The 23,431-nt window shown below is 40.7% G+C and overlaps 1 protein-coding gene and 1 long non-coding RNA gene across 2 annotated transcripts in view; both read right to left on the bottom strand.

Annotated features, from left to right (window-relative positions):
- The window catches only part of LOC103046947 (disks large homolog 4), a 197,152-nt gene extending 186,526 nt beyond the window's left edge, over positions 1-10,626 (bottom strand). The window contains exon 1 of the mRNA XM_049465219.1: positions 10,518-10,626. Coding sequence (XP_049321176.1) covers positions 10,518-10,547 — 30 coding nt within the window. The 5' untranslated portion in view covers positions 10,548-10,626. The remainder of the gene's footprint in view (positions 1-10,517) is intronic.
- LOC125782249 (uncharacterized) lies at positions 8,962-9,972 on the bottom strand. The gene is made up of 3 exons (XR_007424860.1): positions 9,638-9,972; positions 9,288-9,391; positions 8,962-9,257 (listed from the first exon to the last, which is right to left on the bottom strand). It is a non-coding gene; the product is annotated as an uncharacterized LOC125782249 (long non-coding RNA).
- Positions 10,627-23,431: the final 12,805 nt, after the last annotated feature.

Genomic DNA, 23,431 nt, shown 5'->3' with positions numbered 1-23,431 from the left:
TCATGTAGCTTCAGAGTTCATCACTACACACCTCTAAACTTCATGCAGCTTCAGAGTTCATCACTACACACCTCCAAACTTCATGTAGCTTCAGAGTTAATCATCACTACACACTTCCAAACTTCATGTAGCTTCAGAGTTCATCACTACACACCTCCAAACTTCATGTAGCTTCAGAGTTAATCATCACTACACACTTCCAAACTTCATGTAGCTTCAGAGTTCATCACTACACACCTCCAAACTTCATGTAGCTTCAGAGTTCATCACTACACACCTCCAAACTTCATGTAGCTTCAGAGTTCATCACTACACACCTCCAAACTTCATGTAGCTTCAGAGTTCATCACTACACACCTCTAAACTTCATGCAGCTTCAGAGTTCATCACTACACACCTCCAAACTTCATGTAGCTTCAGAGTTCATCACTCACTACACACCTCCAAACTTCATGTAGCTTCAGAGTTCATCACTACACACCTCCAAACTTCATGTAGCTTCAGAGTTCATCACTACACACCTTCAAACTTCATGTAGCTTCAGACTTCATCACTACACACCTCCAAACTTCAATATAAGCTTAACTGAATAAGCTTCTCTCAGGGTTTCTACAGTCAGGCCATAATTATACAGAAAATACAGATGAATCAGAGTGTGATGAATCAGAGTGTGATGAATCAGATATCTACTGGTGGAGTGCTAACCCTGCTGAGAAAAAAAACAGCCTTTTATATTATTAAAGCTAAAACGTAGACCAACATCAAGGTGGTTGACCACTAAGACCAGCAAGATAACATTGATAAAACAAAATCAACATAAAATCTACCAGATGTAGAATTACATTTGCGGAATTACAGTTAATCACAAATAAACAAAAAATATATATATTTTCATTTCTTCTGTTTATTATTAGTTAAATCCAACCAAAGGTGACACAACTGATTAGTTATCATCTAATATTTAAAGATATATAACAACAGATTTTGTTATATTATTATTATTATTATTATTATTATTATTATTATTATTATTATTATTATTATTATTATGTATTGGCATGTTCATTCTTTTGTATATTTTTTATTTTCTGTTGAATTTATTTCTACTGAAAGCACTTCTTACGATAGTGTCCTTTTATTAAAGTAATGTAAAATAAGAACCAAGATACTGTTCTAAGCTATGCTGACTTATATATATAAAAAACGTCACCTTATTTTGATAGCATAGCATTATCTCCACTTTTATCTTCTTGATAAAAGTGGAGATAGTTGCTGTAGCTAACTTTACTTAGAAACACGCTCCCGAGAGGGGATGCTTTTCATGGCACCACAGTAGTGCCTAAATCTGCACCCCCACCATGAAAAGCACCGTCTCTCAGCAGTGCGTACGCATCGTCTTCATGATAAAAGTGGAGATAATTACTTTAGCTAACTTTAGTTAGAAGCGCACTCCCGAGAGGGTGCTTTTCATGGCAAGGGTGCAGAATTCAGCACCATAGTAGTGCTTAAATCTGCACCCCTGCCATGAAAAGCACCCTCTCTCTGCAGCGCTTACGCATCGCCTTCTTGATAAAATCTAAGATAATTGATTTAGCTATTTTTAATCAGAAGCGCACTCCCGAGAGAGGGTGCTTTTCATGGTGGAGGTGATGCCATAGTAGTGCCTAAATCTGCACCCCTGCCATGAAAAGCACCCTCTCTCTGCAGTGTATACGCACCGTCTTCTTGGCTTTAACTTTACTTAAAAAATGAAAATACTCAAGATAGTGATCTAAGCCACGCTGACTAGTAAGAAATAAGGAAAAAGAAATGTCACCTGCAACCCCTCCTGAAATGTGCACCCCCGCCATGAAAAGCACCGCCTCTCGGCAGCATGTACTCACTGTCTTCTTAATAAAAGCAGAGATAATTGATTTAGCTAACTTTAATCAGAAACGTGCTCCCGAGAGAGGGTGCTTTTCATGGCGGGGGTGCAGATTTTGGCGCACTTTCAAAATAAAAGTTTATTTCAAAACAATTTCTGCTTTTTCTGCATTTACCAGGTTCCTACGCCAATGAGTGTGAAAGTCTCAACAATTGAAGAACTCACGATTACAGCACCAGACGTGTAGTGTAAACCTGGCATTAACTGCGGTGTGAAACCGAAACTAAACGTACAGAATACACAAATATAACAAAGCTCTGTCAGGGTGTGGTTTGCAACACTTTTCACACCTGCTGTTCCGGTTGGTTCAGAGCGAGGCAGGTGTGAATTCATGGTGAACGTTAGTGCAGATCTGAAGTGCTGAGCGGAAGCTGGCGGCTGGGCTCAGGATGAAGCACAGCGAGGACTATTTCTGGAGGAGTCTGTTCACTATCACTTTCACACTCACTGGGACAGATTCAGTTTCCCCAGTTCTCCAAACCTTTTAGAGGAGTAACTCTCCACCACACACACACACACACACCGCCATCATCTCAAGTACCATGCACGTGACCACACACACACACACACACACACACAGATCTTCTGCATCGGCCTCCTCGCACATTTCTCTCGCCCACTTCATATTGTCTACTTCTGTGAACTGACGAGCAGCACTTGCCTCGGTTGCCAGGGAACAGGCCGAAATCAAATAAAGCCAACAGGAGCTGAGTGACACACACACACACACACACACTCATCTGAGCTACAGCGCTGATGTAACACACACACACACTCACACACACACACTCACACACCGCAAAATACACCGGGATAACAACAACAACACTGTCACACCAACAACCAAACACAACACAATACACTCCATAGCATCAGGAGCAGCGCTTAGCAACGGTGCGCTAAAACCTGTTGATATTGTGGAATGACTAGCATGTTAGCATCTTGCTATTATACAGTGATTAGCAGAGTAAGGACACAACGCATTATACAGTATTGTGACTAGCATGCTAGTTTGTTGCTAGTGTACTATGATATGTACATGACGGACCAACGCATGATGTGCACTATACTACAATGTATTATGTTGTACTATGATTAGCATTTTAGCTTGTTGCTAGTTTGTAGTGATAAATATAATTAATACAATGCACTGTGTTGGTGTAGTGTAATGGCTAGTGTAATATTTGTTGTATGTTGTATGACTAGCATGTTAGCTTGTTGCTAGTGTACAATGATATCTACACAATGCCCTAATGCATTATGTGCACTATGCTACAATGCATTTTGTTGTACTATGTTTAGCATTTTAGCTTGTTGTAAGTGTACAGTGATGGGTATAATATAACACAATGCACTGTGTTGTACTCTGACTAGCATGTTAGCATGTTGTTAGTGTACAATGATATGTACACAACAGCCTATTGCATTATGTGCACTATACTACATTGTATTATTTTGTACTATGATTAGCATTTTAGCTTGTTGCTAGTGTGCAATGATAAGTACACTATACTACAATGCATTATTTTGTATTATGACTAGCATGCTAGCTTGTTGTTAGTGTGCAATAAAAAAGTACCATATATTGCAATGCACTGTGTTGTACTCTGACTAGCATGTTAGCATGTTGTTAGTGTACAATGATATGCACACAACAGCCTATTGCATTATGTGCACTATACTACAATGCATTGTGTTGTATTATGACTAGCATGTTAGTTTGTTGCTAATGTACTATGATATGTACTGGATGGTCCAACGCATTATGTGCACTATACATTACTACATTGTATTATTTTGTACTATGATTAGCATTTTAGCTTGTTGCTAGTGTGCAATGATAAGTACACTATACTACAATGCATTATTTTGTATTATGACTAGCATGCTAGCTTGTTGTTAGTGTGCAATAAAAAAGTACCATATATTGCAATGCACTGTGCTGTACTCTGACTAGCATGTTAGCTTGTTGCTAGTGTACAATGATATGTACACAATGGCCTAAAGCATTATGTGCACTATACCACAATGCATTGTGTTGTACTGTGATTAGCATTTTAGCTTGTTGCTAGTGTGCAATGATAAGTACACTATACTACAATGCATAATTTTGTATTATGACTAGCATGTTTGCTTGTTGTTAGTGTGCAATAAAAAGTACCATATATTGCAATGCACTGTGTTGTACTCTGACTGGCATGTTAGCATGTTGCTAGTGTACAAGGATATGTACACAATGCCCTAGTGCATTATGTGAACCATACTACAATGCATTATATTTTACAATGATTAGCATGTAAGCTTGTTGTTTGTGTGCAATGAAAAGTACCTAATACTACAATGCACTGAGTTGTACTCTAACTAGCATGTTAGCTTGTTGCTAGTGTAAAACTATGATAACTTTTATGGAAATAGAGATATAATGGATTTTTCTGTACTATGACCAACCTAGCTTAGTTAGCTTATTGCTAGTGTGCAATGATATGTATAATATAATACAATGCATTATGTTGTACTATGATTAGCATGCTAGCTTGTTGCTAGTGTGAAATGATAAGTACACTATACTCATAAGTACACTATACTAAGTACATATAAGAACACTAAGTGCACTATAAGAACACTATAATTCCTTAAATTATACAATGATTAGCATGGTACTATATCTAGTGTACAATGATATATAAACTAAGGGCAATGTAATATGTTGAATGTTGTATGACTAGCATGTTAGCCTGTTGCTATACAATGAGCAGAGTAAAGCAGAGTAAAAAAACAATGCATTATGTTGTATTTTGATTAGTATGTTAGCTTGTTGCTTATGTGCAGCAATACGTTTAATATAATACTAAGCACTATATTGTACTATGACCAGCATGTTAGCTTGTTGCTATTGTACAATGATAAGCAAACTAAAGATACAGTGCATCATGCTGTACTATGATTAGCATGTAAGCTTGTTGCTAGTGTGCAATGATATGTACATGACATTCCAATGAATTATGTTGTACTATGACTAGCATGCTAGCTTGTTGTTAGCATGCAAGGATATATAAACTATAATACAATGCACTGTGATGTACTATGACTAGCATTTAGCTTGTTGCTAGTTTGCAGCAATAATTACACAATAATTAATTAGATTAATGATACATACACGATGGCCCAATGCATTATGTGCACTATACTACAATGCATTATATTGTATTATGACTAGCATGCTAGCTTGATGCTTCTGTGCAATGATAAGTATACTATACTCCAATGCACTGTGTTGTACTATGATTAGCATTTTAGCTTGTTGCTAGTGTACAATAATAATTACACTAAGGTCCAATGCATTATGTTGTACTATGATTAGCATGCTAGCTTGTTGCTAGTGTGCACTTATAATACACTATACTACACTGCACTGTGTTGTACTATGATTAGCATGTTAGCTTGTTGCTAGTGTGCATTTATAATACACTATACTACACTGCACTGTGTTGTACTATGATTAGCATGTTAGCTTGTTGCTAGCGTGCAACGAGTATTACACTAGGGTCCAATGCATTATGCTGTATTATGATTTTCATGCTAGCTTGTTTAATATGTACACTATGGCCCAATACATTATGTTGTAATACATAATTAGCATGTTAGCTTGTTGCTATTGCACAATGATAAGCAGAGTAAGGATACAGTTCACAATGTTGCACTATGACCATCATGTTAGTTTGAACGCTAGTGCACAATGATACGTACATGGTGGCCCCATGCATTATAACCCATATACTATACTACTATGTGTTTTGTAATGTTACGATTAGCATGCTAGCTTGTTGCTGTTGTACAATGCTAATTACTCTAAGGTCCAATGCTTTATGTTGTACTTTGATTGGCATGTTAGCCTATGTCCAGTATGCAATAAAATGCAGTATGCTATATTGTGACTAGCATAATAGCTTGTGGCTAGTGTGCTAGTCACAACACCACACAACATAATGCAGTAAAATGCTACATGTCATATTGTGATTAGCATAATAATTTGTGACTAGCATAGTTGCTTGTGGCTATTTTAGTCTAAATATTGCATTTGGCAATGCAATATTTTATGACATATTTTACACCACTGATAAAAATGTGACAAAGACTAGATATTTTGGCTTGTTATGGCTACTGCGCCTGCGCTCATCTCCATAGCGAGGGGAGCTTCCCCACTCGCACACTGTCTTTCCTCTAGTTAAAGCACAAGCAGCAAGCTGATTGGCTCTTTTTGTTAAGGGGTGGGATTTATTAGATTTACAAGGAATGCCATTCAAACAGTAGCCTTATATTTGTCTTGTCTTGTCATGTTTTGTCTTGTCTTGTACTGAGATAAGAGCACTATAAAACAACTTCTGTTTTAAATATTATACTTTTTACTCTTTTATACATTTTAATGACATTTAACAGTTAATACCATTTACAGAAACTGTATTTCCTTAATTATAAAAGCAAAAATAAAACGCATATTAAATCAGCAGTATTAAATCACATGTTCACGTCTTTTTATCATCAGATCAGTATATTATAGCTAAAAGCTTTAGAGAGCATTAGTAACTGTAATGTGGGTGTTATTAGCATGCTAGCATTAGCTAATTTACCAACCATAAACTGTAAAAAGCAATAAATTATTATATTTAAATTCTATTACTTGATACTGGTCAAAGTTTCAATTAAAGCTAAACAGTTTATGGATCTCTGTTTGGTGGAGTGGCATTTAGCTTTGCTGCTAACTTAGCGATTAGCAGGCTGGCTAATGTAGCAAGTAATGCATTGTAAAATAAAAAGAAATTACAGTGCATTCATTATAAAATATAAGAGGAAACATAGAAACAAAACACAGATGATCATAGCCTGACTGGAGCTACCCATTCAATTAGCATGATGCTAACTGCAGATATAAATCATCACATGCTCATGTTCAGAGTTATTTTCTAAAATTAAGCATAGTGTAAAGAGTTTTTATGTGTATTTATAGGACAGTGTATGAACTTATTAATAAAGTAATGCTAAAATAAACAACAGATGGGCTTGACATGTTTAAGCATGTTAGCAGCCAGACTTGGAGCGATTGTAGCATATTAGCCACAATGCTTACTGACAGAGTAGCCAGGTTCAGAAGGTTTGAAGCAGATTAGCCACAATGCTAACAGACGGAGCAGCTGTGATCAAAAAGGTCTGAGGTCAGCAAGCCTCGGTACGGTTGGAGAAACAATGCTAACAAACACAACAGTCGGGGCTTGAAAGGTTTGGAGAGGGTTAGCCACAATGCTAACTGCCAGCCATGATAGTGTTAGAGACATGATGCTAACAAAAACAGCAGCAAGACTTGAAAGGCTTGGAGCGCTTTAGCCGTGATGCTAATAGCCGGCTTCTGTAGGGTTAAAGCTGCAGTGCTAACAGACACAGCAGCAGGGCTTGGCAGGTTTCTAGCGCTTTAGCCTCAATGTCAACAGGCAACCTTGACTAGACTGGAGCTGTGATGCAAACGGACATGGCAACCAGGCTTAGCTAGTTTAAACCCCTGTAACTGTGATGCTAACAACAAGCCTTGACAGGGTTAGAGCCACAATGCTAACAGTCACAGCAGCCAGGCTTGGAAGGTTCAGAAAGGATTAGCCACAATGCTAACAGACATAGCAACCGAGCTTGGAAGGTTTATAGCAGATTGTCAACAATGCTAACAGACAGGGTAGCCAGGTTTAGAAGGTTTGTAGCAGATAAGCCATAATTAGTACAGACACAGCAGCCAGGTTCAGAAGATTTGTGATGCAAATAGACACTGCAGCCAGGCATTTTAGCCATGATGTTAACAAGAAGCTTTACCTAGATTACAGCCACAATGCTAAAAGTCCCATCAGCTACACTCAAGGCTAACAGTCAGATTTACAGACACAATGCAAAAAGATTAGATTTTAGCAGCTGATTGTAGCCATGGTGCTAACAGACACAGCAATGCTAGCAGTCAGGGCTCGTTAGGGTTTGTATCCACAATGCTAACTGACTGAGTTTTGGTGTGAGATGCTCATGCTCTAGCGCGCCACCTACTTGTAGAAACAGCGTAATGCTAAAACAGCAGCTGATATTTGCGGCAGGCTTTCTAGGATTATTGTTAGAATACTTCTTTTAAACATATGATTATATACACCTTCTACCTCTCTATCACTCTTTCTCTCTCGCACTTTCTTTCTCTCTCTTTTATCAGTGTTAACTCTGAGCTCATAGAAGCCTCCTGCTTGTTATGTAGCAGCTCTCTCTCATCTAAACCTACGCTCCATCCCTTTCTCTATCCCCCTCTCTCTCTCTCTAGCCCTCTATCTCTCTCCATCTCTCTCTCTCTCTCTTTACTCACCATTCACCCAGGGATGAGGCACAGCGTTTCCACCTCAGCCTACGCACAGGCATGTGCTTCTCCTTCCCTGCTTTTGTATTCTCTCTATTCTCTCATCATTCTCTCTCTTATTCTATCTCTCTCTCTCTTTCTCTCTCTTACTAGTTTTGCATCCCATGATTTTTGCCACATCCCATAGAAGCTAAAGAATGCTCATTACCCCCTATCAGCCCTCACTACAACTCCCATAATTCACCTGTACCCACTATTATCAGACCTCCCTACAACTCCCATAATTCACCTGCACCTACTATTATCAGACCTCACTACAACTCCCATAATTCAGCTTCACTCACTATTATCAGCCCTCACTACAACTCCCATAATTCACCTGCACCCACTATTATCAGACCTCACTACAACTCCCATAATTCACCTGCACCCACTATTATCAGACCTCACTACAACTCCCACAAATCACCTGCACCCACTATTATCAGCCCTCACTACAACTCCCATAATTCACCTGCACCCACTATTATCAGACCTCACTACAACTCCCATAATTCACCTGCACCTACTATTATCAGACCCTCACTACAACTCCCATAATTCACCTGCACCTACTATTATCAGACCTCACTACAACTCCCATAATTCAGCTTCACTCTCTATTATCAGCCCTCACTACAACTCCCATAATTCACCTGCACCCACTATTATCAGCCCTCACTACAACTCCCATCATTCACCTGCACACATATATTATTATCAGCCTTCACTACATCTCCCATAATCTCCATCACTCCATTACTCCTTCAGTACATCTCCACCTCTCCATTACTCCATCAGTACATCTCCACTACTCCATCAGTACATCTCCACTACTCCATTACTCCATAAGTACATCTCCATCACTCCATTATTCCTTCAATACATCTCGACCACTCCATTACTCCATAAGTACATCTCCACCTCTCCATTACTCCATCAGTACATCTCCACTACTCCATAAGTACATCTCCACCTCTCCATTACTCCATAAGTACATCTCCACCTCTCCATTACTCCATCAGTACATCTCCACTACTCCATAAGTACATCTCCACCTCCCCATTACTCCATCAGTACATGTCCACTACTCCACAAGTACATCTCCATCACTCCATTATTCCTTCAGTACATCTCCACCACTCCATTACTCCATCAGTACATCTCCACTACTCCATAAGTACATCTCCATCACTCCATTATTCCTTCAGTACATCTCCACTACTCCATCAGTGCATCTCCACCACTCCATTACTCCATAAGTACATCTCCACCTCTCCATTACTCCATCAGTACATCTCCACTACTCCATTACTCCATAAGTACATCTCCACCTCTCCATTACTCCATCAGTACATCTCCACTACTCCATAAGTACATCTCCACCACTTCATTACTCCTTCAGTACATCTCCACCACTCAATTTCTCCTTCAGTACATCTCCACCTCTCCATTTCTCCTTCAGTGCATCTCCACCACTCCATTACTCCATAAGTACATCTCCACCTCTCCATTACTCCATCAGTACATCTCCACTACTCCATAAGTACATCTCCACCACTTCATTACTCCTTCAGTACATCTCCACCACTTCATTACTCCTTCAGTACATCTCCACCTCTCCATTTCTCCTTCAGTACATCTCCACCACTCCATCTCCACCACTCCATCTCCACCACTCAATCTCCACCACTCCATCTCCACCACTCCATCTCATGTTTAAAGCGTCCTTGGTTTTCAATCACTCCATCACTCCATCATTCCATCTTTCATTCCATCATCAGTGGCCACATGTTAAATACAACCAGAGCTACACCTGCAAACATCCACAACCAACTGGAGAATGATAGATAGATAGATAGATAGATAGATAGATAGATAGATAGATAGATAGATAGATAGATAGATAGATAGATAGATAGATAGATAGATAGATAGAGAGCAATAGAAAGATAGAGAGAGAGAGACTTGAACTCCATAGATTAGCAGTAATAACACGTTAACCAAGCCGCGAGAAAGAACAGAGAGGCGCGAGAGGAACAGAAAGAGAGAGTGAGAGAAAGCCATAGAGCCAGAGTTAGAGAGAAAGAGAGAGCCTGAGAGAGCGAGAGAGATATAGAGATAGAGTTAAGGATAGAGAGAGGGATAGAGAAATAGAGAGAGAGAGCGCGAGAGCATGCTTACCTTTGTGGTTACGATGCAGAGGCAGTCCATGGTAGAGAAAACCCAACCGGGGACAAATCCAATCACCCCGATCCCCCCTTTCCCTCACCCCGTCCTTCCCTCCAGCTCTCTCTCTCTCTCTCTCTCCTCCCTCTCTCTCTCTCTCTCTCTCGCCTTCTCTCTCTCTCTCTCCCACACACACACATACACACACACTCACACACTCCTGCTTTCCCCCGTTACTGTTCACCTCAGCCTCTCTCTGGACTGACTGAACCGAAGAGGGGGATGAAGGAGGGATGGGATGGGATGGATGGAGGGGGGGCACGTAAAAGAGGAAGGGGAGGGACGGATTGAGAAAGAGAGAAAGAGAGAGAGAGAGAGAAGGTGGAATACGTGTTCCTGCGGAGAGAGAGAAAGCGTGAGAGCGTCAAGAGAGAGGCTCTCGGAGATAAAAGAGAAAAAAAGGGGGGATGAGAGAGAGAGAGATGGAGAGATGAGGAGAGGAGGAAGGAGGGATGAGGGGATGAGAGGATGAGAGGAGGATGAGGGCAGATAGGAGAGAGGAGGTGATGGAGGTGAAGAGAGGGGGAAATCGCTCGCTCTCCGGCAAACGGGAACAGAGAGAGAGAGAGCGCGAGAGAGTGAAAGCAGAAGATGAGAGAGAAAGAGAGAGAGAGAGATGGGGGGGTGGACAAGATAGTGAGTGAGAATTAGAGCAAGAAGATGTGAGAAAAAGAGCGAGAGAAAACGGAGCAGGAGAACTGGCGTGAAAGAAAAGAGAGAGAGAGTGTCACTAATGTATCACAAGAGAGCGAGAGACATAGAAAGAGGGTAAAAAAGGTAGAGAGAGAGAGAGAATGATGGGGGACAAGGCAGTGACTGGGAATTAGATCAAGAAGATGCAAAAGTGCAAGATAAAAAGAGAGAGATTAGGGGAAGAGGTGTGAGAGACAGCACAAAAAAAATAGAGAGAGAGAAAGATGAGAGACAGAAAAAGAGAGAGAGAGTGAAAGAGAGAGAGAGATTGTCTCTTATGCATCATTAATAATCAGGACAAGACATAAAATATTAGACATCTCTAAACCGAGAGGTGGGATGAATGAGAGAGAGACAGTGAAAAAGGGGAAAGAGAGAGAGACAGAAAAATAGGAGTGAAAGATAAAAGAAGAATAAGAGAATAAGAAAAAAAGGGAAGTAGAGAAAGAGTAGCGAGAGAGCAAAACAGAAAAGAAAAGAAGAGAGAGAGAGTGAGAGAACGTCCCCTATGCTTCATCAGCAAATCAAATATTAGAAATCACCAAAGCAAGGGATGGGACGAATGAAGGAACGAGAGAGAGAGATAGAGAAGGGAGACAGAAAAAAGAGAGAAAAAAGGGAGTATCACTTATGTATGAGAGAGTAAAGAGGGAGTGAGAGAAAACAAGACAAAATATATTGAACTAAAATATTAGAGAAGGTAAGCAAATAAGGAAAGGGAAAAGAGACACAGAGTAAAAGAAGAGAGAGAGAGAGGGAAAGAGAGAAAAAGTAAAATAGAGACAAAGAGAGAGAGAGAGAAAGAGAGAGAGTCTTTTACGCATCAACAATCATCAGGACAAGACGCATAAATATTAGACATCTCCGAAGCGAGGGATGGGACCAACCAGAGAATGAGAGAGACATAGAGAAGGAGTAGACAGAGAGAACCAGAAAAAGATGGGTGAGGGACATAAAGTAATGAAAAAAGAGAGAGAAAAAGAGAGAGAGAAGTCATCACAAGAAGTATGAGGTTGGACAAATGAGGGAGAAAGAGAGAGTCTCTTATGTATCACCAATCATCAGAGGAAGACACATAAAATATTGGACATCTCTGAAGCGAGGGATGGGACGAATGAGAGAATGAGAGAGAGAGAACCAGAAAAAGGAAAAAAAAGAGTGAGAGAGAGACACTTATGCCTCACCAGTCATCAAAAAGAAGACACGTCAAATATTAGACATTAGATAAGTGAGGGATGGGACAAATAAAAGAGAGATAGAGAGAGAGAAAAAGAGTCACCTATGTATCAAAAATCATCAAAGCAAAACGTATAGAATGTCACACATCAGAGAGAAGCGTGGGATGGAATGTGAAAGAAAGAGAGAAAGAGAGAGAGAGGGAGAGAGAGACATAAAGATGCTCTGCTCTGCTGGGGAAGAAAAGATGCTGCTCTGGTTGCCGTGGCATTCTGCAGCTGTTGCCGTGGCAATGGTGGTGCAGTTGTTGCCGTGGCGATAGCAAGGGTTGTTGTGTCATGTGGCCGAGTGTGTGTGTGTGTGTGTGTGTGTGTGTTATAACGAGGGGATGACAGTAATTTTAATGTACCAACTGATTCCCATTTAGCTGAGCTGGATTTCTCTTTAGAATTAGAGAAAAAGAGAGAGATGAAGAGAGAGAAAGATAGAAAAAGAGAGACAGAGAGAGATAAAGATAGAGTAGGATTCTTCACAACCTCACAACCTCGTTCTTCACAACCTCGTCTATTTATATCATCATCCTCCTCGCACGCTCTTATTTGCTTCTTTTCATGCCTTTGTGTTCGTTCATACTCCCTCATTACTGTAACACTGCCTCCCATCCCCGGCTCTGCACACACACACACACACACACAGCTGGACGGAGAACGAGGGATGGAGGGAAGTAGGGAAGGAGGGAGGGACGAGTGTAACCCCTTCATTATGACAGAAATAAGGCAGAAAGCGTGTGTTTGTTCTCTTTAATTCATTATTTATTTTTTTTGCTCCCGAATACAGAAGATCTGAACAAGCTACTGCGGCTTTAAGACAGCGGACTGTACCATTACAAAAAAGCTCACGGGGGGAGCCTCAGCATCAGCACCAGCCTCAGCATCAGCACCAGCTCCTGCATCAGCAACAGCATCCTCTCCTGTATCCCTAAAGAACTCATAGGGGGGACAGGGGAGATTCAAGTAGTGTCAGCACCAGCATCAGCATCCTCTCCTGTATCCCTAGCATCCACACAAAGACCACTGCATAGTACACTAGAAACTAACAAACCAAGATGGACTGTACCATTATGAAGAACTAACAGGGGGGGCAGAGAAGATTCAAGTAGTGTCAGCATCAGCATCATCTCCTGCATCCATATAAGGGCCACTGCATCCTGTATCCTCACTGCATAGTACAGTACAAAGTAACCAAGTTGGACTGTTCCATTATGAAAAACTCACAGGGGGGGACAGGGGAGATTCAAGTAGTGTCAGCATCACATTCAGCATCCTCTCCTGTATCCCTAGCATCCACACAAAGGCCACGGCATCCTGCATCCCCACTGCATAGTACAGTAGCAACCAACCAAGCTGGACTGTACCATTATAAAGAACTCATAGGGGGGACAGGGAAGATTCAAGTAGTGTCAGCAGCAGCATCAGCCTCCTCTCCTGTATCTTCAGCATCCATACAAAGGCCACTGCATAGTACAGTACAAACTAACCAACCAAGATGGACTGTACCATTATGAAGACCTGACAGGGGGGACAGGGGAGCTTCAAGTAGTGTCAGCATCAGCATCAGCATCCTCTCCTGTATCCCCAACATCCACATAAAGGCCACTGCATCCCTACTGCATAGTACAGTAGCAATCAACCAATATGGACTGTACCATTAAAACGAACTGACAGTGGGAACATGAGAGATTCAGGTAGTGTCAGCATCAGCATCATCATCAGCATCCTCTCCTGTATCCACACAAAGCCCCCTGCACTGCATCCCCACTGCATAGTACAAACAAACCAACCACGCTGGACTGTACCATTGTTAAATATTGAACATCTTCAGCCACAGAAAGAACAGACCCCCCCTCTTCTCCCCACGCTGGAATAAATGGACTGACCTGAGTGAGGAGCAATGGTGCAGCAGTAAAGCAATTCTCAATGATGAACACAGTCTTATTCCCGCGGGTGGAGAGAAGAGACACAGAGCATCCTACCTGCTGCTGATACACACACACACACACATACACACACACACACACACACACACAAACATATATATATACATATATATATATATACAGTATATATATGTATATATATATATACTACTGGTCAAAAGTTTTAGATCACCTTTTTTTTAGTAGTTCAGTATCTGCAGTTCTGTCAGATTAACTCTCTGCTGAAACTGAGAGTCAGTCCTTAATCGTGTTAATCTGAGTTTCCAAAAGTCTTTTGAAGGTGTAGGAAACAGCAGTGAAACTGTGTTCTCTGAAATGATGGCTTCGTCCAATAATTTAGAACGGGATGAGTTGGGATGATTTTGAGAGTTAATGATGAGTTGGAGAGTCGCCGGTGGCGTGGAGATGAACTGGAGAGTCGGGGATGAGTTGGGGATGAGTTAGGAAGGTGGAGATAAGTTAGGAAGTTGGGGATGAGTTGGGGAGTTGTAGATGAGCTGGAGAGTTGTGAATAAGTTAGGGAGTTGGGGATGAGTTGGGGAGTTGTAGATGAGCTGGAGAGTTGTGAATAAGTTAGGGAGTTGGGGATGAGTTGGGTGAGTAATGGAGTTGGCGGTGAGTTGGGGATGCATTGAGGAGTTGGGGATGTGTTGGTACTAATTTGGGGGGTGGGGATGAGTTGTGGATAAGTTTGAGGGAGATGAGTTAGGGAGTTGGGGACGAGTTTGGGGAGATGGGGATGAGTTGAGGAGTTAGGGATGAGTTGAGGATGAGTTTGGGGGTGGGGATGAGTTGGGGATGAGTTGAGGAGTTGGGGATGAGGTGGGGGTAGGTTAGGGAATTGAGGATGAGGTGGTTGTAGCAATGTCCAGAATATACTATAAAGTTTTCTCTGGACAGTAGAAACAGTTACTCCAACAAAAGCAACATAAACTCTTTTAATACCGTTAATTGTACCACTGCTGACACCCGATTGGTTGATTAGATAATTGCATGAATAATCAGGTAATCAGGTGTTCCTAATAAAGTGCTTGTTGAGAGTATATCGACATATCCAAGATTTATCTCTCACTCACACACACACACACACACACACATACACATACACACACACACAGCTAATGAAACAGTATAAATTAATTAATACCTGAAGTAATTAAAACTCAGGTTTTAATTACAGATACATCAGTATTATAATCTAATTTCTGGCCACAGTTTAAACTCAGTCTTACCTTATCCCGAGGTCATCAGCTACCAGAGCCCAACACCTGAGAGAGGAGAGGAGGCGGAGACAAATTACCTCACACACTGACCAAACACACACTGACCAAACACACACTGACCACACACAGTAACCAAACACACTAACAAAACACACTATCCAAACACAGTCACCAAACACACTGACCAAACACACACTGACCAAACACAGTGACCAAACACAGTGACCAAACACACACTGACCACACCCAGTGACCAAACACACTGACCAAACACAGTAACCAAACACACACTGACCACACCCAGTGACCAAACAGTGACCAAACACACTGACCAAACACAGTAACCAAACACACACTGACCACACACACTGACCACACCCAGTGACCAAACAGTGACCAAACACACTGACCAAACACAGTAACCAAACACACACTGACCACAAACAGTGACCAAACACACACTAACCACACACACTGACCACACACAGTAACCAAACACACTGACCAAACGCACAGTGATCCCACACTAACATAACACACTAACCAAACAAACAGTGACCAAACACACACACTGTGATGATTCTTCAGTATTTTTATTGTAATTTGATTAACCTGTTTACATCTTAACACATCATCAGTTACATAACTCCATGTGTGTTTGGGTTAAATTTAGCATCTTTTGATATGATCCTTCAATCCTAGCGTAGTGTGTGTGTGTGTGTGTGTGTGTGTGTGTGTGTGTGTTTGTGTGTGTGTGAGTGTGTGTGTGTTTAGGTGTGTAAGCCCAAAACCTCAGTGGCACATTTTAACAGCAGACAACAGAGTTTATATAGTATAGTGAACACACTGCAGTGTGTGAGTTAAACTTTAATAAATAAGCTTCGTTTAGCATCGCTAAAGTAGCATAGCGGCACAGCTCTATCTAACGCTAGCCAGTTAGCATAACTGCTTATAGATAAAAGCTTATAGATAATACCCTAGAGTAACTGTAGCTCAGCTCTGTGGAGCCAAATGCTTGTCTCACTCTGTTCTGCCTGGAGAGAAATGAGAACAGCGCTTTATCTGAGGAGCTCCTGCTGCTGTTCCTCACTGAGTGTTTTTATCTGAGCAAATTGAAAAACAACAGCAAACAGCATTTATTCAATAATAAACTTAAAGAGCAGTAACTACAGCCCTTTAAAATATATTTATACTGTAGCTTGAGGCAAGATGATTGTGGCCGATTTTAATACTTTAATAATATATAGTAAATTAATATTAAGCTTGTGTCTTACTTGTGCAATAGTGCTTTTGATGAATATATTTTGAATACTTAAATACTGAGTGTTTTAGGTTTGTTTATAGTGTTTATTGAACCATTTAAAATATTTAGTTTTGCAAAAGAAGTTAAAGTTGTTGGCTTACCCCTTTTAGGGTCTATTGTTTAAATTCTTCAGCTGTTTTTCTGTTAATAAAGTCTGATATATTGTATAATTTTGTGGGACAAAGTAGCCACCTACCTACCTACCTACCAACCAACCTACCTACCAGTCTATCTACCTACCTATCAATCTACCTACCTACCAACCAATCTACCTACCTATCTACCTACCAATCTACCTACCTACCAATCTACCTACCTACCTACCAATCTATCTACCTACCTACCAGTCTATCTACCTACCTATCAATCTACCTACCTACCAACCAATCTACCTACCTATCTACCTACCAATCTACCTACCTACCAATCTACCTACCTACCTACCAATCTATCTACCTACCTACCAGTCTATCTACCTACCTATCAATCTACCTACCTTCCCAATCTATCTACCTACCTATCAATCTATCTACAAATCTACCTACCTACAAACCTATCAATATATCTACCTACCTACCTACCAATCTATCTACCAACCTACCAATCTACCTACCTACAAACCTACCTACCTACCTACCTATCTACCTACCTATCAACCTATCTACCAACCTATCTACCAATCTACCTACCTACCTACCAATCTATCTATCTACCAACCTACCAATCTACCTACCTACAAACCTACCTACCTACCTACCTACTTACCTACCTACCTACCTACCTACCTACCTACCTATCTACCTACCTATCAACCTATCTACCTACCTACCAATCTATCTACCAATCTACCTACCGACCTATTAACCTAATCTATCTATCTACCAACCAACGTACTTACCTACCTACCAATCTACCTACCTACCGACCTACTGACCTATCTACCAACCTACCAATCGACCTACCACACTAACTATTTACCTACCAATCTACATTAAAGTCCAGTCATGCAAGAAAACGAACAATTCTAATAATAATACTGTGAATAATACGGGAAATTGTCAGGATGTTACAAAATATGATGATATAAATGTTTGGCCCTACCTGCGCAGCATTACTAGCGTATCTCAGGTCAGTCCTCTGTTTATAGGGGTGGTTTTAATGTTTTGGCGGTGTGTGAGGGAGTACTGCAGCAGGCAGGGTTTGGGTGTAAAGGTGAGGTGAAGCTCAGTCAGCTGGTTCTGCTGCAGCGAGCAGAACTCCTCCAGAATACAAAGAACCGACACCAGAGCCCAGATCACTGCAGATTCATCCACTTCACAGAACAAAACACACAGTGTGGAGCTGCATCTGCTGCACCTACTGCATCTACTGCATCTGCTGCATCTACTGCACCTGCTGCACCTACTGCATCGGCTGCACCTACTGCATCCGCTGCATCTACTGCACCTACTGCATCTACTGCACCTACTGCATCTACTGCACCTACTGCTCTACTGCACCTACTGCATCTACTGGATCTGCTGCATCTACTGCACCTACTTCATCTACTACATCTACTGCACCTGCTGCACCTACTGCATCGGCTGCACCTACTGCATCCGCTGCATCTACTGCATCCGCTGCATCTACTGCACCTACTGCATCTACTGCACCTACTGCTCTACTGCACCTACTGCATCTACTGGATCTGCTGCATTTTCTGCACCTACTGCAACTGCTGCATCTACTGCACCTACTGTATCTACTGCAACTACTGCATCTGCTGCATCTACTACATCTACTGCACCTGCTGCACCTACTGCATTGGCTGCACCTACTGCATCTGCTGCATCTACTGCACCTACTGCATCCGCTGCATCTACTGCACCTACTGCTCTACTGCACCTACTACATCTACTACATCTACTGCACCTGCTGCACCTACTGCATCCGCTGCATCTGCTGCATCTACTGCACCTACTGCATCCGCTGCATCTACTGCACCTACTGCATCTGCTGCATCTACTGCACCTACTGCATCTGCTGCATCTACTGCATCTACTGCACCTACTGCATCTGCTGCATCTAATATTTAACATCTAATAAATAACAATAAAACAATAGATTGCAATAAAAAAACGGCTTTTGGGTAATGTCTTGTTCTGATAACAGACTGGGAGGATTTGGGTTATCTAACGTTTATATTAACTGCTGCCAAAAATCTCTATAAAATGTAAAGATATATTATTTTAATAAAAGAACACCATTGTAGGAAGTTCTTTCAGTAGACAAAAAAGTAGACACTTTTTTTTTATGTAAATCAGAATTGACATGCCAATAATGATAATAATAATCAAATCTGTTGTTATATTATTGTAAAATCAGGTGATAACTGATCAGTTTTTGTTGTATCATGTTTAGGTTGTTTGGTCACCTGGATTTAACTAAAAATAAACATAAGTACAGAAAAATATATATATATATATATTTTTGTGATAAACTGTAATTCCACAAATGTTTTTCTAAGTCACTATAGGGTGGGCTTTGATTCATTTTAGCATTCATTTTAGCATTTAGCAAAAATGTGTTTATAATGTGATTATAATGTGATAATGACAGTTTTATTTATCTGTATATGATGGTTGATTTATTCATGTTTATCCATACACTTCTTAATAAACCTCATCAAAACAGCTTCCACTCTCTATTATCACACAATCAATAAAACATCACTTATAACCAATAATCAATAACAGCACTGATCTCCTAATCTCTAATCAAGTGAATAAAGAGTGTTTGTTGTTTGTTTAGATATCTAGAACATTATCCAGAACCTCTTTTGTGTAAAAATCTCACCTGTTTAGCTGAAACGGAACCTGAACACCTGAATATATCCTGTTACATCACTGAGAAAACTGAGGAAAAGCAATGAAACAGCGGCGCCATGTGACCATTTAGAGAAGTGCAATCCTTATTTAATCTACTGGCCACTTTATAAGAAACACCTACCTACTCTTACTGGCCACTTTATTAGAAACACCTACCTACTCTTACTGGCCACTTTATTAGAAACACCTACCCACGCTTATTGGCCACTTTATCAGAAACACCTACCTACACTTACTGGCCACTTTATTAGAAACACCTACCAACCCTTACTGGACACTTTATCGGAAACACCCACCAACCCTTACAGGCCAGTTTATTAGAAACACCTCTCAACTCTTCCTGGCCACTTTATTAGAAACACCTACCACCAACCCTTACTGGCCACTTTATTAGAAACACCTACCTACACTTACTGGCCACTTTATTAGAAACATCTACCAACCCTTACTGGCCACTTTATTAGAAACACCTACCACTAACCCTTACTGGCCACTTTATTAGAAACACCTACCCACGCTTATTGGCCACTTTATCAGAAACACCTACCTACACTTACTGGCCACTTTATTAGAAACACCTACCACTAACCCTTACTGGCCACTTTATTAGAAACACCTCCCAACCCTTACTGGCCACTTTATTAGAAACACCTACCACTAACCCTTACTGGCCACTTTATTAGAAACAGCTACCAACCCTTACTGGCCACTTTATTGGAAACACCTTCCAACTCTTACTGGCCACTTTATTGGAAACACCTTCCAACCCTTACTGGCCACTTTATTAGAAACACCTATCAACTCTTACTGGCCACTTTATTAGAAACACCTACCTACACTCACTGGACACTTCCAACTCTTACTGGCCACTTTATTGGAAACACCTTCCAACCCTTACTGGCCACTTTATTGGAAACACCTTCCAACTCTTACTGGCCACTTTATTGGAAACACCTTCCAACCCTTACTGGCCACTTTATTGGAAACACCTTCCAACTTTTACTGGCCACTTTATTAGAAACACCTCCCAACCCTTACTGGCCACTTTATTGGAAACACCTACCACTAACCCTTACTGGCCACTTTATTAGAAACACCTACCACTAACCCTTACTGGCCACTTTATTAGAAACACCTACCAACCCTTACTGGCCACTTTATTGGAAACACCTTCCAATTCTTACTGGCCACTTTATTGGAAACACCTTCCAACCCTTACTGGCCACTTTATTGGAAACACCTCTCAATCTTTACTGGCCACTTTATTAGAAACTCCTACCAACTCTTACTGGACACTTTATTAGAAACACCTACCAACTCTTACTGGCCACTTTATTGGAAACACCTTCCAACTCTTACTGGCCACTTTATTGGAAACACCTTCCAACCCTTACTGGCCACTTTATTAGAAACACCTCCCAACCCTTACTGGCAACTTTATTAGAAACACCTACCACTAACCCTTACTGGCCACTTTATTAGAAACACCTACCAACTCTTACTGGCCACTTTATTGGAAACACCTTCCAACTCTTACTGGCCACTTTATTAGAAACACCTCCCAACCCTTACTGGCAACTTTATTAGAAACACCTACCACTAACCCTTACTGGCCACTTTATTAGAAACACCTACCAACCCTTACTGGCCACTTTACTGGAAACACCTTCCAACTCTTACTGGCCACTTTATTGGAAACACCTTCCAACCCTTACTGGCCACTTTATTAGAAACACCTATCAACTCTTACTGGCCACTTAATCAGAAACTCCTACCAACTCTTACTGGACACTTTATTAGAAACACCTACCTACACTCACTGGACACTTTATTAGAAACACCTACCAACTCTTACTGGCCACTTTATTGGAAACACCTTCCAACTCTTACTGGCCACTTTATTGGAAACACCTCTCAATCCTTACTGGCCACTTTATTAGAAACACCTACCTACACTCACTGGACACTTTATTAGAAACACCTACCAACTCTTACTGGCCACTTTATTGGAAACACCTTCCAACCCTTACTGGCCACTTTATTGGAAACACCTCTCAATCCTTACTGGCCACTATATTGGAAACACCTTCCAACTCTTACTGGCCACTTTATTGGAAACACCTACCTACACTCACTGGACACTTTATTAGAAACTCCTACCAACTCTTACTGGCCACTTTATTGGAAACACCTTCCAACTCTTACTGGCCACTTTATTGGAAACACCTACCTACACTCACTGGACACTTTATTAGAAACTCCTACCAACCCTTACTGGCCACTTTATTGGAAACACCTTCCAACTCTTACTGGCCACTTTATTGGAAACACCTACCTACACTCACTGGACACTTTATTAGAAACACCTCTCAATCCTTACTGGCCACTTTATTAGAAACACCTACCTACACTCACTGGACACTTTATTAGAAACACCTACCAACTCTTACTGGCCACTTTATTGGAAACACCTTCCAACTCTTACTGGCCACTTTATTGGAAACACCTCTCAATCCTTACTGGCCACTTTATTAGAAACACCTCTCAATCCTCACTGGCCACTTTATTAGAAACACCTACCACTAACCCTTACTGGCCACTTTATTGGAAACACCTCTCAACCCTTACTGGCCACTTTATTGAAAACACCTACCAACCCTTACTTGCCACTTTATTAGAAACACCTACCTAGAACGTTCTTGGTTGTATGTAACCATAACGATACTCTACTGGTAGTTAAATGTTAAATTATATATTTTTTTTACCTCTATCTGTATAATTTTAAATACAACCAGTTGCTAAGCAACAACAGTGGACATCACTGGTTGCTAAGCAAATTCAACTGTGACAGTACAACAATAACATTCTAGCAGTAGTAACAGTATAGCAACCGTTGCTTAGAAACAAGAAAAAAAAAGTTTTTACTTAGTAGCCAGTAAAACAATCGTTGTTGCTTAGCAATCAACAAAGCGGTCCCTGTTGTTGCTTAGCAACCTGTATAATCACAATTGGTATTGCTTAGCAGCCAGAAAAGCAACCATTTAAACAACCAGTAAATTCAGGATTGGTGTTCCTGAGCATCCATTAAGGCAAGCCATGTTGCCTAGCAACAACCAGTGAATTCACAACTGTCATTGCTTAGCAACCAGCAAGCAAGCCCAAAATGGTAAAAAAAAAAATGGTGCTTCGTAGCCCCAAGTAAAGTAACCCCAGTTGTTGCTTAGCAACAGAGAATGCATAGTTTTGCTTGGTAGCCAGTAAAGTGACAATCACAGTTGCTTAGCAACTGGAAAAGTACCACTGTGGTTGCTTAGGAATCAGATTGAGTGGGCGGAGTCAGAGAAATAAACATTGGCGTACCCAAGTTTGGATAAAATGTATTTTAAAGTTATTTTGTGTTCATATTTATACATGTCATTTCCTGTGGACAGATTCAGTTTAATTGTGTTTTTATAACATGACAGATTTACTTTTCTTTTTCCCAAAACTTGACTTAAATCCCATTATTTCACCTTATTTACAGCGATGTATTGATTTGTAACCCCTGTATGGTGACAAACGTCTTTATTAATTATTTGAATCCAGTTCACACAGTAATAAAAAGAAGCAGA

Source organism: Astyanax mexicanus, chromosome 1 (genome assembly GCF_023375975.1).
Source record: "Astyanax mexicanus isolate ESR-SI-001 chromosome 1, AstMex3_surface, whole genome shotgun sequence".
NCBI lineage: Eukaryota > Metazoa > Chordata > Actinopteri > Characiformes > Acestrorhamphidae > Astyanax > Astyanax mexicanus.
This window is presented reverse-complemented; position numbering and strand designations above follow the sequence as displayed.